Here is an 18,494-nt window from a genome sequence, read left to right as displayed (position 1 = left end):
CTGCACATGGGGACAAAGATCGTACACACTGGAGAAATGTCCTCTGGTCTGATGAAACAAAAACAGAACTGTTTGGCCATAATGACCATCACACAGGAAAAAGGCTTGCAAGCATAAGAACACCATCCCAACCGTGAAGCAAGGGGGTGGCAGCATCATCATGTTGTGGGGGTGCTTTGCTGTGGGAGGGACTGGTGCACTTCACAAAATAGATGTCATCATGAGGAACTGAAAATTATGTGGATATATTGAAGCAACATCTCAAAATATCAGTCAGGAAGTTAAAGCTTGGTCACAAATGGGTCTTCCAAATGGACAATGACCCCAAGCAGCCTTCCAAAGTTGGGGCAAAATGGCTCCCCATTCTGGCATAAGGACAACAAAGTCAAGGTATTGGAGTGGCCATCACAAAGCCCTGACCTCAACCCTATAGAAAATGTGTGGGTGTAACAAATGTAAATCGTACTCTCCTTGCGTTGTGTTTTGTCCAAATAGCCAGTGGTCCCAGTTGACCACAGTTATTTATTATCTGTCGTTAAATAGGAAACAGGAAGTTAGTTGAGCAGGGCTTAATGATGTTGATGGCTGATGGTAAAAATCTCTTGCATCACATTTTCATACTGGGTGAACAAAATACAAAAATACAATACAAAATATAACATGTGTAAATACCTTAAATGGGAAACAGCAGGTTAGTTGTGCAGGGCTGAACGGTATTGATGGCTGTCGATGGCTAAATCTGTAGCATGAAGACAACTGTGTTAGCAGTGGGCTTATGTGACCAATACATCGGTGGATACCAGCTAACACACTTATTTACAGCAATCATATACCAAAGCACATCCCAGAAAGCCCCTCAATCCCTAACAGGTACCATATACCCACACATGTATAAATCAGCAATGTACAGCAAACTTGTACACATTGTAAAATATAAAATAGAAAACAGTATTCAGAACGTGACCGACCCCTTGCATCACATTTTCATACTGGGAATACCTGACGTTCACGATCTCCCCCTATCTGCAAGCGGGCCAATCACAACACACCTTATTGTCATCAGAGTTGAACCAACCAATAAGAATGCTTGAACATTAAATACACCTTTCTATAACATAACCAACCCTGTTACATGGGAGAGCAAGGAGGCCTACAAACCTGACTCAGTTACACCAGCTCTGTCAGGAGGAATGTGGCCAAAATTCACCCAATTTATTGTGGGAAGCTTGTGGAAGGCTACCAAAAACGATTAACCCAACCATTTAAAATGCAATGCTACCAAATACTGATTGAGTGTATGTAAACTTCTGACCCACTGGGAATGTGATGAAAGAAATAAAAGCTGAAATTAATCATTCTCTCTACTATTATTCTGACATTTCACATTCTTAAAATAAAGTGGTGATCCTAACTGACCTTAGACAGGGAATTTTTAGGAATTGGGAAAACTGAGTTTAAATGTATTTGGCTAAGGTGTATGTAAACTTCAGACTTCAACTGTGTGTACAGTCGGTGTGTTCAAACCTTTGACTGCTATTGTATATCACAGGAGGCTAGTGAGGCTAGTGTGGCACCTTAATTGGGGAGAACAGGCTTGTGGCAATGACACACACATGCATGTACAGTGATCAGTTGTTGTCATGGTTCCACAGGGTTTATGTATAGAAAGTAAAAGGAATAGTTTTATACAATAGCAGGAAAACCATGAATATCTATTAATATCTGGAAGGATTTAAACAGGGTTCAAAGTCTTGTAGCAAACCTCATGGACAGTCCCTCATGTGTGACTGTTCTAATGTTCTGTTGTTGTCAGGGCTACCCAGGGTTTAACAGGAGACCAGAATGCAAACTGTTGTCTGCTAGGTCCCGAGGGTCTCGTGTTCAATCTCAGTGCTAAGCAGACCCCGTTTTTAAAAACATCCGAATTTAAACGTCAGATTCTGAAGTGAATTTTGGGGGATATCTTGTTGCTCTTTTACGTCCTGTCAAAGTGAGAAAGCTACTTGTTAAATTAGTCATTTTTTTTGGCGTAGGCTGTATGAGTTTCGCTTGGAGAACTTGATCATTTGTTAATTTAAGAGGTCATGACATCACCAACATTCGTTCTCATCTCTTGATGTTTGTTGAAACGTGTTTCTGATTGTGAATATCTGTGTAATCAGTGATTTGTTCCTCTTCCTAGGAGCCTCTCTCCTACGTGGGTCCAGTAGAGATCATCGGAATCGGAGTCCTGATCTTCGTCATCTCCCTCCTCCTCCTCCTCTACACTATCTTCAGGAAGAAGATCAGGTTCCAGAGGAAGGACTCCGACAGTGGTTTCAGCCAGGATGGAGGAGGGGCAAAGGAGGGTGTGGCGGTGGGTGGGGTCGGGACGGGGGTGGGCATGTCTGCTGTATCCGTGGAGACCAGCTACCTGCTGACAAAGACGGGGATGGGGTCAGAAGGCATCGAGTTCAAAGCCGTACGTGTCGCTGCTGACCCCCGACCGCCCGGCACTGCCGAGGTCAGCGTCGGTAGTTATGGCGACAGAGATGGAGGTCTAGGTGGAGGTGTGGTGACAGGTGGAGGGGTAGGATTGGGGCCTCCTCAGGTGATGGTACGGCCAACTACACACCCGACGACGATGCTACCTGGTTGGCCTGGCAACAACAACAACCTAGCAATGAGAGGTATCGATGGCGATAACATGGCTACCAGCGAGAGCTCTCTCTCTACCAGTCAGGTAGGGTAGACGTGTGTGTGTGTGTGTGTGTCTGTACAGTGCCTTCAGAAAGTATTCAGACCCCTTGACATTTTCCACATTTTGTTACATTTTAGCCTTATTCTAAAATGGATAAAAAAACAGGTTTTTAGACATTTTTTTTTTTTTTTAGACATTTTTTGCAAATTTATTACAAATAAACACCGGAAAAATTACATTTACATAAGTATTCAGACCCTTTACTCAGTACTTTGTTGAAGCACCTTTGGCAGCGATTACAGCCTCCAGTCTTCTTGGGAATGACGCTACAAGCTTGGCACACCTGTATTTGGGGAGTTTCTCCCATTCTTCTCTGCAGATCCTCTCAAGCTCTGTCGGGTTGGATGGGAAATGTCGCTGCACAGCTATTTTCAGGTCTCTCCAGAGATGTTTGATTGGGTTCATGTCTGGGCTCTGGCTGGAGGACATTCAGAGACTTGTCCTGAAGCCGCTCCTGCATTGTCTTGGCTATGTGCTTAGGGTCAGGGTTTTAGGGTCGTTGTCCTGTCCCTCACCCCAGATTGAGGTCCTAAGTGCTCTGTAACAGGTTTTCCATCAAGGATCCCTCTGTACTTTTCTCCGTTCATCTTTTTCTCAACCCTGACTAGTCGCTCAGTCCCTGCTACTGAAAAACATCCCCACAGCATGATGCTTCACCGTAGGGATGGAGCCAGGTTTCCTACAGACATTCAGGCCAAAGAGTTTCATCAAACCAGAGAATCTTGTTTCTCATGGTCTGAGAGTCCTTTAGGTGCCTTTTGACAAACTCCAAGCGGGCTGCCATGTGCCTTTTACTGAGGAGTGGCTTCCGTCTGGCCACTCTACCATAAAGGCCTGATTGGTGGAGTGCTGCAGAGATGGTTGTCCTTCTGGAACGTTCTCCCATCTCCACAGAGGAACGCTGGAGCTCTGTCAGAGTGACCATCGGGTTCTTATCCACCTCCCTGACCATGGCCCTTCTCCCGCAATTGCTCAGCTCTAGGAGGAGTCTAGTTGGTTCCAAATTTCTTCCATTTAACAATGATGTAGACCACTGTGTTCTTGGGGACCTTCTATGCTGCAGAAATGTTTTCGTACCCTTCCCCAGATCTGTGCCTCGACACAATCCTGTCTTGGCTTGGTTTTTGCTCTGACATGCACTGTCAACTGTGAGACCTTATATTGATAGGACTCCAATCAAGTTGTAGAAATATCTCAAGGAAGATCAATGGAAACAGGATGCACCTGAGCCAATGTTGAGTCTCATACCAAAGGTTCTGAATACGTATGTATAAATAAGGTATTTCAGCTTTTTTTATATATATATTTGCAAACATTTCTAAAAAACCTTGTTTTGTCATTATGTGGTATTGTGTGTAGATTGCTGAGGATTTTTATTTATTTAATCCTGTAATGTAACAATGTGTAAAAAGTCAAGGGGTCTGAATACTTTCCTACAGCCACTGTATGTGTGTTAACCCTCTCTACCCTGTCTCCACCAGATGAGCAGCTTCTTGTCGTCTGAATCCTCGCATCACATCCTGGGCAGTGCTAGTAGAAGGGGCGTGGCCGTGTGTAGTGTGGTGCCCAATCTCCAGCCCCTATCGCCCTGTCACTCAGAACGAAACCCCACCCATAAAGCTCCCTGGGAGAGGCAGGGAGAGAGGGATGGAAGAGAGGAGGAGTGGGAGCAGAGAGCATATGAACTGGAGAGAACTCAGAGAGCCAGCTCTCCTCTTGGTAAGAACACACACACCTACAAACACCTACAAACACCTACAACCTCATCAGGACCTGGTTTTGGTGGGTCAGCCCACCTCATCAGGATCTGGTTTTGGTGGGTCAGTCCACCTGGTTTTGGTGGGTCAGTCCACCTGGTTTTGGTGGGTCAGTCCACCTGGTTTTGGTGGGTCAGCCCACCTGGTTTTGGTGGGTCAGCCCACCTCATCAGGATCTGGGTTTGGTGGGTCAGTCCACCTGGTTTTGGTGGGTCAGTCCACCTGGTTTTGGTGGGTCAGTCCACCTGGTTTTGGTGGGTCAGTCCACCTGGTTTTGGTGGGTCGACCCACCTCATCAGGACCTGGTTTTGGTCCTTCAAGAAAGTCAGACTATCAGCTGTTTTCTGGGGTTGATGGAGACACTTCTAGTGCCATAGATAGCTTTAGTTGAGTTGTAGAAATTGCATAAATGTGGATTTCCTGTGCCTTATTCGTCACCATTTGTTCTGCAGAGCATGCAAGATTGTTTGCACTTCTTTGCGTGATGCACTCTATTGCTTGCAAAGTGTAGCAGATGAGCCATTGCGAAGGTTAGCAGATGTGGGGCGGTTGAGAGTAGCCCTGTGCGCTTTGTGCACATAGTCCCAGTAAGGTTGTGAGGGTGTCAGAGTTCTCATCGAACCAGTCGCAATGTTTCCTACCTCTGTAGCCAATGGAGTGGGCCGCTGCCTGATAGAGCACTGAGCTAATAGATGCCCACTTCTGGTCCATGAGGTCCTCTGTGCTCAGAAGAGGCTCAGTTTCCCTCAGCCTTTCAGCAAGCCGGATATGGTGCAGACACCTCTTACTGAACTTCTGCTGGCGTTGCGACATATTCTCACCTGGAGTTTAGCCAGTACCACACCGTGATCTCTCCAGCATTCAGTACCCCCCAGTACCACACCGTGATCTCTCCAGCATTCAGTACCCCACAGTACCACACCGTGATCTGTCCAGCATTCAGTACCCCCCAGTACCACACTGTGATCTCTCCAGCATTCAGTACCCCCCAGTACCACACCGTGATCTCTCCAGCATTCAGTACCCCCAGTACCACACCGTGATCTCTCCAGCATTCAGTACCCCCAGTACCACACCGTGATCTCTCCAGCATTCAGTACCCCCAGTACCACACCGTGATCTCTCCAGCATTCAGTACCCCACAGTACCACACCGTGATCTCTCCAGCATTCAGTACCCCCAGTACCACACCGTGATCTCTCAGCATTCAGTACCCCCAGTACCACACCGTGATCTCTCCAGCATTCAGTACCCCCCAGTACCACACCGTGATCTCTCCAGCATTCAGTACCCCCCAGTACCACACCGTGATCTCTCCAGCATTCAGTACCCCCCAGTACCACACCGTGATCTCTCCAGCATTCAGTACCCCCAGTACCACACCGTGATCTCTCCAGCATTCAGTACCCCCAGTACCACACCGTGATCTCTCCAGCATTCAGTACCCCCAGTACCACACCGTGATCTCTCCAGCATTCAGTACCCCCAGTACCACACCGTGATCTCTCCAGCATTCAGTATCCCCCAGTACCACACCGTGATCTCTCCAGCATTCAGTACCCCCAGTACCACACCGTGATCTCTCCAGCATTCAGTACCCCCAGTACCACACCGTGATCTCTCCAGCATTCAGTACCCCCAGTACCACACCGTGATCTCTCCAGCATTCAGTACCCCCAGTACCACACCGTGATCTCTCCAGCATTCAGTACCCCCAGTACCACACCGTGATCTCTCCAGCATTCAGTACCCCCAGTACCACACCGTGATCTCTCCAGCATTCAGTACCCCCAGTACCACACCGTGATCTCTCCAGCATTCAGTACCCCCAGTACCACACCGTGATCTCTCCAGCATTCAGTACCCCCAGTGTCACACCGTGATCTCTCCAGCATTCAGTACCCCCAGTACCACACCGTGATCTCTCCAGCATTCAGTACCCCCAGTACCACACCGTGATCTCTCAGCATTCAGTACCCCCAGTACCACACCGTGATCTCTCCAGCATTCAGTACCACCCAGTACCAGTGATCTTCCAGCATTCAGTACCCCCAGTACCACACCGTGATCTCTCCAGCATTCAGTACCCCCAGTACCACACCGTGATCTCTCCAGCATTCAGTACCCCCAGTATTGGAGCGTGGGGGCATCCATGACACTGTGATCTCTCCAGCATTCAGTACCCCCAGTACCACACCGTGATCTCTCCAGCATTCAGTACCCCCCAGTACCACACCGTGATCTCTCCAGCATTCAGTACCCCCAGTACCACACCATGATCTGTCCAGCATTCAGTACCCCTCAGTACCACACCATGATCTCTCCAGCATTCAGTACCCCCAGTACCACCCGTGATCTCTCCAGCATTCAGTACCCCCAGTACCACACCGTGATCTGTCCAGCATTCAGTACCCCCAGTACCAACTGGTGATCTCTCCAGAATTCAGTACCCCCAGTACCACACCATGATCTCTCCAGCATTCAGTACCCCCAGTACCACACTGTGATCTCTCAGCATTCAGTACCCCCAGTACCACACCGTGATCTCTCCAGCATTCAGTACCCCCAGTACCACACCGTGATCTCTCCAGCATTCAGTACCCCCAGTACCACACCGTGATCTCTCCAGCATTCAGTACCCCCAGTTACCACACCGTGATCTCTCCAGCATTCAGTACCCCCAGTACCACACCGTGATCTCTCCAGCATTCAGTACCCCCAGTACCACACCGTGATCTCTCCAGCATTCAGTACCCCCAGTACCACACCGTGATCTCTCCAGCATTCAGTACCCCCAGTACCACACCGTGATCTCTCCAGCATTCAGTACCCCCAGTACCACACCGTGATCTCTCCAGCATTCAGTACCCCCAGTACCACACCTGATCTCTCCAGCATTCAGTACCCCCAGTACCACACCGTGATCTCTCCAGCATTCAGTACCCCCAGTACCACCGTGATCTCTCCAGCATTCAGTACCCCCAGTACCACACCGTGATCTCTCCAGCATTCAGTACCCCCAGTACCACACCGTGATCTCTCCAGCATTCAGTACCCCCAGTACCACACCGTGATCTCTCCAGCATTCAGTACCACCCAGTACCACACCGTGATCTCTCCAGCATTCAGTACCCCCAGTACCACACCGTGATCTCTCCAGCATTCAGTACCCCCAGTACCACACCGTGATCTCTCCAGCATTCAGTACCCCCAGTACCACACCGTGATCTCTCCAGCATTCAGTACCCCCAGTACCACACTGTGATCTCTCCAGCATTCAGTACCCCCAGTACCACACCGTGATCTCTCCAGCATTCAGTACCCCCAGTACCACACCGCTCTCCAGCATTCAGTACCCCCAGTACCACACCGTGATCTGTCCAGCATTCAGTACCCCTCAGTACCACACTGTGATCTCTCCAGCATTCAGTACCCCCAGTACCACACCGTGATCTCTCCAGCATTCAGTACCCCCAGTACCACACCGTGATCTGTCCAGCATTCAGTTCCCCCAGTACCAACTCGTGATCTCTCCAGCATTCAGTACCCCCAGTACCACACCGTGATCTCTCCAGCATTCAGTACCCCCAGTACCACACCGTGATCTCTCCAGCATTCAGTACCCCTCAGTACCACACTGTGATCTCTCCAGCATTCAGTACCCCCCAGTACCACACCGTGATCTCTCCAGCATTCAGTACCCCCCAGTACCACACCGTGATCTGTCCAGCATTCAGTACCCCCCAGTACCAACTCGTGATCTCTCCAGCATTCAGTACCCCTCATGTCACGTGTCAGCAGGACGTCATTAGTGTCAGAACGTCTCGCTGACGTAGCCAATCAGGGGCCAGTGTTTGGAGCGTGGGGGGCATCTATGATGTAGTCAATCAGGGGCCAGTGTTTGGAGCGTGAGGGCATCCATGATGTAGTCAATCAGGTACCAGTGTTTGGAGCGTGGGGGGCATCTATGATGTAGTCAATCAGGGGCCAGTGTTTGGAGCGTGGGGGGCATCCATGATGTAGTCAATCAGGGGCCAGTGTTTGGAGCGTGGGGGGCATCTATGATGTAGTCAATCAGGGGCCAGTGTTTGGAGCGTGGGGGGCATCCATGATGTAGTCAATCAGGGGCCAGTGTTTGGAGCGTGGGGGGCATCCATGATGTAGTCAATCAGGTACCAGTGTTTGGAGCGTGGGGGGCATCCATGATGTAGTCAATCAGGGGCCAGTGTTTGGAGCGTGGGGGGCATCCATGATGTTTTATATTTGTTCTTCAGCTGGAACAAGGTGCCAGTGACGATGAGATCATGATCAGCACAGAGTTAGCAGGCTCATGTCGTTCTCATTGACCTGGCCAACACCATGCCTACCCAGCTCTCCGCTCCGTATCCTATTGTTTTGTCCCAACCCAGCGTTGAAGTCACCCAGCAGAAACATCTTGTCATTCCTGGGGATGCGGTGAAGGGCCTCATCTAGTGACTGGTGGAAGCAGTCCTTTGTCTGATTTTCAGATGGTAACATCGGTGTGTATGCACTGAGAAGAGTAGCATATTTTTTGGACATTTTATTTGATTTAACCTTTATTTAACTAGGCAAGTCAGTTAAGAGGCCTCCTGCGGGGTCAGAAGCTGGGATTAAAAATAAATAAATAAATAAAATATGAATATAGGACAAAACACAAATCACGACAAGAGAGACTCCATGTGCCTTTCGGTCTTTTAACTGTCACTGTTCTGTTGTGTGTTTGTTGTAGTATTTATTATCACACACACACACACACTCTGACCCTATCTCTCCTGTCTGTCTACAGTGGAGGATCTGGTAGAAGAGGTGCCGTGTTTCTCAGACAGTACATCTGAAGCTCTCTCTCTCAGCTCCTACACCTCAGACTCCTTCGATGACAACGGTAAGACAAGTCTGACGCTTACGCCAGCTAGATCATGTTCTCGCAAACACTAGCTAGTTCATACTGACAAACACTAGCTAGTATATACTCGCAAACACTAGTTAGTTCATACTCACTAACACTAGCTAGTATATACTCGCCAAACTAGTTAGTTCATACTGACAACACTAGCTAGTATATACACGCTAACACTAGCTAGTTCATACTGCCTAACACTAGCTAGATCATGTTCTCGCAAACACTAGCTAGTTCATACTCGCCAGCACGAGCTACATCATGTTCTCGCAAACACTAGCTAGTTCATACTCACAGTCATTAGCTGGATCATGTTCTAGGAAGCACTAGTGTCCTGCAGTCACTAGTCTGGATCTGTTCTCGGAAACACTAGTAGTTCATACTGCATTAACATTCTGGATCATGTTCTAGGAAACACTAGCTAGTTCATACTCGCAAACACTAGCTAGATCATATTCTCGCAAACACTAGCTAGTTCATACTCGCAAACACTAGTTAGTTCATATTCGCAAACACTAGTTAGTTCATACTCGCAAACACTAGTTAGTTCATACTCACTAACACTAGTTAGTTCATACTGCCTAACACTAGCTAGTTCATACTCACTAACACTGGCTAGTTCATACTGACTAACACTAGCTAGTTCATACTGACTAATAGTGTTTTTCCACCTAGGTACTGAACCATACCGTACCCGAGCTGGTACTGGTGGGTCTGTTTTTTTATTACATTTGGGTGCTGTTCTGTTCATGTGGGCCAATAGAAAAGACTTAGTCCTGGCTCGCTTGTAAAGTGTACTGAGGGGCAGGGTTCCACATCGTCACCATCATTGTTATAGTAACAGTTCCATTACCATTATTTACAACTAAAATATGTCTAGCTAGCTAACTTAGCTAATATTTCAGATACAACGACAAGATACAAAAAATTATAACAAAATAAATTGAAAATGAATGAATCCTGGACTTTAGAGGAGACCTTACTTGCTCTCTGGGCTCAAAAGGTACAAGAGGAGCTTACAACAGTTCTCCAGAGATATGGCCACCGTAAGCTATACAAGCAAAGTGAATCAGTGTGTTGCGATAAAATAAACTTAAACAAGAATACCAAAAGATAGAAGACAACAACAGTGTCAACGACAGAAATACATTATATTACTATGGATGCTGTTAGGAGCTGGTGTCCTGCAGTCAGTCTGGATGCTGTGCTAGGAGCTGGTGTCCTGCAGTCAGTCTGGATGCTGTGCTAGGAGCTGGTGTCCTGCAGTCAGTCTGGATGCTGTGTTAGGAGCTGGTGTCCTGCAGTCAGTCTGGATGCTGTGCTAGGAGCTGGTGTCCTGCAGTCAGCCTGGATGCTGTGCTAGGAGCTGGTGTCCTGCAGTCAGCCTGGATGCTGTTAAGAGCTGGTGTCCTGCAGTCAGTCTGGATGCTGTTAAGAGCTGGTGTCCTGCAGTCAGTCTGGATGCTGTGCTAGGAGCTGGTGTCCTGCATTCAGTCTGGACGCTGTGCTAGGAGCTGGTGTCCTGCAGTCAGTCTGGATGCTGTGCTAGGAGCTGGTGTCCTGCAGTCAGTCTGGATGCTGTGCTAGGAGCTGGTGTCCTGCAGTCAGTCTGGATGCTGTGCTAGGAGCTGGTGTCCTGCAGTCAGCCTGGATGCTGTTAAGAGCTGGTGTCCTGCAGTCAGTCTGGATGCTGTTAAGAGCTGGTGTCCTGCAGTCAGTCTGGATGCTGTGCTCGGAGCTGGTGTCCTGCAGTCAGCCTGGATGCTGTTAAGAGCTGGTGTCCTGCAGTCAGTCTGGATGCTGTTAAGAGCTGGTGTCCTGCAGTCAGCCTGGATGCTGTTAAGAGCTGGTGTCCTGCAGTCAGTCTGGATGCTGTTAAGAGCTGGTGTCCTGCAGTCAGTCTGGATGCTGTTAGGAGCTGGTGTCCTGCAGTCAGTCTGGATGCTGTTAGGAGCTGGTGTCCTGCAGTCAGTCTGGATGCTGTTAAGAGCTGGTGTCCTGCAGTCAGCCTGGATGCTGTTAAGAGCTGGTGTCCTGCAGTCAGTCTGGATGCTGTTAAGAGCTGGTGTCCTGCAGTCAGTCTGGATGCTGTTAGGAGCTGGTGTCCTGCAGTCAGTCTGGATGCTGTTAAGAGCTGGTGTCCTGCAGTCAGTCTGGATGCTGTGTTAGGAGCTGGTGTCCTGCAGTCAGTCTGGATGCTGTGCTCGGAGCTGGTGTCCTGCAGTCAGCCTGGATGCTGTTAGGAGCTGGTGTCCTGCAGTCAGTCTGGATGCTGTTAAGAGCTGGTGTCCTGCAGTCAATCTGGATGCTGTTAGGAGCTGGTGTCCTGCAGTCAGCTTGGATGCTGTTAGGAGCTGGTGTCCTGCAATCAATCTGGATGCTGTGCTAGGAGCTGGTGTCCTGCAGTCAGCCTGGATGCTGTTTGGAGCTGGTGTCCTGCAGTCAGTCTGGATGCTGTTAGGAGCTGGTGTCCTGCAGTTAGCCTGGACGCTGTTAAGAGCTGGTGTCCTGCAGGCAGCCTGGATGCTGTTAGGAGCTGGTGTCCTGCAGTCAGTCTGGGTGCTGTTAGGAGCTGGTGTCCTGCAGTCAGTCTGGATGCTGTGCTCGGAGCTGGTGTCCTGCAGTCAGTCTGGATGCTGTGCTAGGAGCTGGTGTCATGCAGTCAGCTTGGATGCTGTTAGGAGCTGGTGTCCTGCAGTCAGTCTGGATTCTGTGCTAGGAGCTGGTGTCCTGCAGTCAGCCTGGATGCTGTTAGGAGCTGGTGTCCTGCAGTCAGCTTGGATGCTGTTAGGAGCTGGTGTCCTGCAGTCAGCTTGGATGCTGTTAGGTGCTGGTGTCCTGCAGGCAGCCTGGATGCTGTGCTCGGAGCTGGTGTCCTGCAGTCAGTCTGGATGCTGTGCTAGGAGCTGGTGTCATGCAGTCAGCCTGGATGCTGTTAGGAGCTGGTGTCCTGCAGTTAGCCTGGATGCTGTTAAGAGCTGGTGTCCTGCAGTCAGCCTGGATGCTGTTAGGAGCTGGTGTCATGCAGTCAGCTTGGATGCTGTTAGGAGCTGGTGTCCTGCAGTCAGTCTGGATTCTGTGCTAGGAGCTGGTGTCCTGCAGTCAGCCTGGATGCTGTTAGGAGCTGGTGTCCTGCAGTCAGCCTGGATGCTGTTAGGAGCTGGTGTCCTGCAGTCAGCTTGGATGCTGTTAGGAGCTGGTGTCCTGCAATCAATCTGGATGCTGTGCTAGGAGCTGGTGTCCTGCAGTCAGTCGGGATGCTGTTTGGAGCTGGTGTCCTGCAGTCAATCTGGATGCTGTTAGGAGCTGGTGTCCTGCAGTCAGTCTGGATGCTGTTAGGAGCTGGTGTCCTGCAGTCAGTCTGGATGCTGTGCTAGGAGCTGGTGTCCTGCAGTCAGCCTGGATGCTGTTTGGAGCTGGTGTCCTGAAATCAATCTGGATGCTGTGCTAGGAGCTGGTGTCCTGCAGTCAGCCTGGATGCTGTTTGGAGCTGGTGTCCTGCAGTCAGTCTGGATGCTGTGCTAGGAGCTGGTGTCCTGCAATCAGTCTGGATGCTGTTAGGAGCTGGTGTCCTGCAGTCAGCTTGGATGCTGTTAGGAGCTGGTGTCCTGCAGTCAGCTTGGATGCTGTTAAGAGCTATTGTCCTGCAGTCAGCCTGGATGCTGTTAGGAGCTGGTGTCCTGCAGTTCAGTCTGGATGCTATTAGGAGCTGGTCTCCTGCAGTCAGTCGGGATGCTGTTAGGAGCTGGTGTCCTGCAGTCAGTCTGGATGCTGTTAGGAGCTGGTGTCCTGCAATCAGTCTGGATGCTGTTCGAGGAGCTGGTGTCCTGTAGTCAGCCTGGATATTGTTAGGAGCTGGTGTCCTGCAGTCAGCCACCTTACTGCTAGAAGGCACCCAGCATAATGCCCCCCCTTCACTTTGATCAAGGTATCATACCTACCTGTTTCACTTCGACCGACATACATATCTTCTGTAGTTAGCTAGCATTCAGTGCTTTCAAAGTTAGCCATGATGTTGGATAAGCTAACAGATAACATTACCTTAGCAGACTGAAGACGGTTGTGATTCCAACACCTTAAAAGTGGCTGACAGTGAGGAGCTCCCCCAGCTTCCACAGTGTCATCACAACCCTTCTGGAGGCCACATAGACAGGTTCAGTAATCTTGTTTACATAAAGTGTGGCGTGGGTTGTGTGGGAGGGAGCGATCGGTGTGCTGATCTGACAGCTGATGCTTAAAGCTAATGAGGGAGATATGAGTCTCCAACTTCAGTGATATTTGCAGTTTGTTCCAGTCATTGGCAGCAGAGAACTGGGAGGAAAGGCAGCCAAAGGAGGTGTTGGCTTTGGGGGTGACCAGTGAAATATACTTGCTGGAGCGAGTGCTACGGGTGGGTGTTGCTGTGGTGACCAGTGAGCTGAGATAAGGCAGGGCTTTACCTAGCAAAGACTTCTAGACGATTTGGAGCCAGTGGGTTTGGCGATGAATATGAAGCGAGGGCCAGCCAAAGAGAGCATACAGGTCGCAGTGGTGGGTAGTATATGGGGCTTTGGTGACAAAACGGATGGCACTGTGATAGACTACATCCAGTTTGCTGAGTAGAGTGTTGGAGGCTATTTTGTAAATGACATCACCAAAGTCAAGGATCGGTAGGATAGTCAGTTTTACGAGGGTATGTTTGGCAGCATGAGTAAACGAGGCTTTGTTGTGAAATAGGAAGCTGATTCTAGATTTAATTTTGGATTGGAGATGCTTAATATGAGTCTCGAAGGAGAGTTTACAGTCTAACCAGACACCTAGGTATTTATACTCGTCCACGTATTCTAAGTCAGAACCGTCCAGAGTAGTGATACTATTGAATCCTCTGGCAGGATTCGCGGAAGAACACAGCTATGTTGTTAATGAGAGAAAAAAGTGACCCACGTACCAAGACACTCTCTCTGTTGAGTCTGCCTAAACGAGGTTAAAATGGAGTGCAGAGCACCACACCTGCACTTGATTGGTGGACTTTGCAGGGAGCAGAGAAGCCTTTATCCTGGCCTTACATACCGGAGGCTACATCAGTGGAAATGCCAATGCACTTGCTGATGTCAAGCTTCATGTTTTCCAGAACTTCACTCAGTACCTGGACAAAGGTATTGTCCAGTGGATGCCTCACATTTTCACCACAGGCCACAACCCTCTCATGGACGACGTATCGTCACATATCTGACTATGACAGAGCATCGATCTTGTGTTGTTAGATGTCCTGCGTAGTGTCAGTCAAGACTGAAAACATATCAGCTTCCTGGGTTTCACTTGCTTCTGCTGGCCTGCATTGTGTGTTGGATGGTGGTAGTGACATTATCCTTTTGATAACAGAGTGATTAGAGAGCCTCTGCCCTCTTCTTGACCCAGGCAGCTTCCTGCTTTTCTCTCTACAGGCAGTAAGATGCTCTTTCACACACAGGTCGTACTTTCCCAGCAGAACGATCATCTCTAAAGAAGTTGCCATGGTCAATGCTGCTGTCATCTAGCGTATAAACTCCTTTCAGACCGCATGCCTCTGTAGCTCAGACCCCGTCTTGCCTTTAACAACATCTATAATCCTCTCGGGCACTTGCCTTCTTCTGCGCACTTTGCTCTCTATGAGCAGACATGCCGACTACCGATGAACAGGCTCTCAGTGTTACCTTTGGAGGACCACAGGAAGTAGGCCTCAGCGTAACCTCTTTGCATAACGCTCTTTCACTCTTTGATGGATATGCTTCCAGTCTGTCGTTGCATATTCATGAAAGTGCTGTTCTCTGTGGGCTTTTGCAAAATGCAGAATAAAGCATGGTTCTCTTCACTGTATGAGGAGCCACTTCCTGTCGGTTCCATCTTTACAAAAGAAAACATTGTGCACCACAGACTTTTTTTTTACACTTTTGTTGGGGGTGGAAACTAAAAAAACATATCTAGGTCTTCGGTCTCTTAAAATACTACAACAATTGAGGTGGCAGTGGCAACCTGGCTCTGACTCAATCTACATCTGTCCACTGTAGATACACCATCCTCAATCTGGATATCTGTCCACTGCAGATACACCATCCTCAACCTGGATATCTGTCCACTGCAGATACACCATCCTCAACCTACATCTGTCCACTGCAGATACACCCTCCTCAATCTATATCTGTCCACTGCAGATACACCATCCTCAACCTGGATATCTGTCCACTGCAGATACACCCTCCTCAATCTACACCTGTCCACTGCAGATACACCCTCCTCAATCTACACCTGTCCACTGCAGATACACCATCCTCAACCTGGATATCTGTCCACTGCAGATACACCATCCTCAACCTGGATATCTGTCCACTGCAGATACACTATCCTCAACCTACATCTGTCCACTGCAGATACACCATCCTCAACCTACATCTGTCCACTGCAGATACACCATCCTCAACCTGGATATCTGTCCACTGCAGATACACCCTCCTCAATCTACATCTGTCCACTGCAGATACACATCCTCAATCTACATCAACCTGGATATCTGTCCACTGCAGATACACCATCCTCAATCTACACCTGTCCACTGCAGATACACCCTCCTCAATCTACACCTGTCCACTGCAGATACACCATCCTCGACCTGGATATCTGTCCACTGCAGATACACCCTCCTCAATCTACACCTGTCCACTGCAGATACACCATCCTCAACCTGGATATCTGTCCACTGCAGATACACCCTCAACCTCAACTGCAGATACACCATCCTCAATCTACACCTGTCCACTGCAGATACACCATCCTCAACCTGGATATCTGTCCACTGCAGATACACCATCCTCAATCTACACCTGTCCACTGCAGATACACCATCCTCAACCTGGATATCTGACCACTGCAGATACACCATCCTCAACCTGGATATCTGTCCACTGCAGATACACCCTCCTCAACCTGGATATCTGTCCACTGTAGACACACCATCCTCAATCTACACCTGTCCACTGCAGATACACCCTCCTCAACCTGGATATCTGTCCACTGCAGATACACCATCCTCAACCTGGATATCTGTCCACTGCAGACACACCATCCTCAATCTATACCTGTACACTGCAGATACACCCTCCTCAACCTGGATATCTGTCCACTGCAGATACACCCTCCTCAACCTACATCCGTCCACTGCAGATACACCCTCCTCAACCTGGATATCTGTCCACTGCAGACACACCATCCTCAATCTATACCTGTACACTGCAGATACACCCTCCTCAACCTACATCTGTCCACTGCAGATACACCCTCCTCAACCTACATCTGTCCACTGCAGATACACCCTCCTCAACCTACATCCGTCCACTGCAGATACACCCTCCTCAACCTACATCTGTCCACTGCAGATACACCATCCTCAATCTACATCTGTCCACTGCAGATACACCATCCTCAATCTACATCTGTCCACTGCAGATACACCCTCCTCAACCTGGATATCTGTCCACTGCAGACACACCATCCTCAATCTACACCTGTCCACTGCAGATACACCCTCCTCAATCTACACCTGTCCACTGCAGATACACCATCCTCAACCTGGATATCTGTCCACTGCAGATACACCCTCCTCAATCTACACCTGTCCACTGCAGATACACCATCCTCAACCTGGATATCTGTCCACTGCAGATACACCCTCCTCAACCTACATCTGTCCACTGCAGATACACCATCCTCAATCTACACCTGTCCACTGCAGATACACCATCCTCAACCTGGATATCTGTCCACTGCAGATACACCATCCTCAATCTACACCTGTCCACTGCAGATACACCATCCTCAACCTGGATATCTGACCACTGCAGATACACCATCCTCAACCTGGATATCTGTCCACTGCAGATACACCCTCCTCAACCTGGATATCTGTCCACTGCAGATACACCATCCTCAACCTGGATATCTGTCCACTGCAGACACACCATCCTCAATCTATACCTGTACACTGCAGATACACCCTCCTCAACCTGGATATCTGTCCACTGCAGATACACCCTCCTCAACCTACATCCGTCCACTGCAGATACACCCTCCTCAACCTGGATATCTGTCCACTGCAGATACACCATCCTCAATCTACATCTGTCCACTGCAGATACACCCTCCTCAACCTGGATATCTGTCCACTGCAGACACACCATCCTCAATCTATACCTGTACACTGCAGATACACCCTCCTCAACCTGGATATCTGTCCACTGCAGATACACCATCCTCAATCTACATCTGTCCACTGCAGATACACCCTCCTCAACCTGGATATCTGTCCACTGCAGACACACCATCCTCAACCTGGATATCTGTCCACTGCAGATACACCCTCCTCAACCTACATCTGTCCACTGCAGATACACCCTCCTCAACCTATATCTGTCCACTGTCCACTGTCCACTGAGATACACCCTCCTCAACCTGGATATCTGTCCACTGCAGACACACCATCCTCAATCTATACCTGTACACTGCAGATACACCCTCCTCAACCTGGATATCTGTCCACTGCAGATACACCATCCTCAATCTACATCTGTCCACTGCAGATACACCCTCCTCAACCTGGATATCTGTCCACTGCAGACACACCATCCTCAATCTATACCTGTCCACTGCAGATACACCCTCCTCAACCTGGATATCTGTCCACTGCAGATACACCCTCCTCAACCTACATCCGTCCACTGCAGATACACCCTCCTCAACCTGGATATCTGTCCACTGCAGATACACCATCCTCAATCTACATCTGTCCACTGCAGATACACCCTCCTCAATCTATATCTGTCCACTGCAGATACACCATCCTCAATCTACATCTGTCCACTGCAGATACACCCTCCTCAACCTGGATATCTGTCCACTGCAGACACACCATCCTCAATCTACACCTGTCCACTGCAGATACACCATCCTCAATCTATATCTGTCCACTGCAGATACACCCTGCTCAATCTACATCTGTCCACTGCAGATACACCATCATCAAGTAATTAGTCAATTAGTATAATATTATAACATTAAATAGAAAAGTATA

The 18,494-nt window shown here is 49.0% G+C and overlaps 1 protein-coding gene across 1 annotated transcript in view; it reads left to right on the top strand.

Moving 5' to 3' along the window:
• The first annotated feature begins 318 nt into the window (after positions 1-318).
• The window catches only part of LOC124006918 (protocadherin Fat 3-like), a 29,763-nt gene continuing 11,587 nt past the window's right edge, over positions 319-18,494 (top strand). Inside the window, exons 1-5 of the mRNA XM_046317108.1 lie at positions 319-390; positions 2,183-2,722; positions 4,222-4,459; positions 9,305-9,400; positions 15,051-15,118. Of these exons, the coding sequence (XP_046173064.1) occupies positions 319-390; positions 2,183-2,722; positions 4,222-4,459; positions 9,305-9,400; positions 15,051-15,118 (1,014 nt within the window). The remainder of the gene's footprint in view (positions 391-2,182; positions 2,723-4,221; positions 4,460-9,304; positions 9,401-15,050; positions 15,119-18,494) is intronic.

Source organism: Oncorhynchus gorbuscha, linkage group LG20 (genome assembly GCF_021184085.1).
Source record: "Oncorhynchus gorbuscha isolate QuinsamMale2020 ecotype Even-year linkage group LG20, OgorEven_v1.0, whole genome shotgun sequence".
In the NCBI taxonomy this organism is placed as follows: domain Eukaryota; kingdom Metazoa; phylum Chordata; class Actinopteri; order Salmoniformes; family Salmonidae; genus Oncorhynchus; species Oncorhynchus gorbuscha.
The sequence above is the reverse complement of the archived record's forward strand: the minus strand, read 5'-3'. Positions and strand labels throughout refer to the sequence as shown.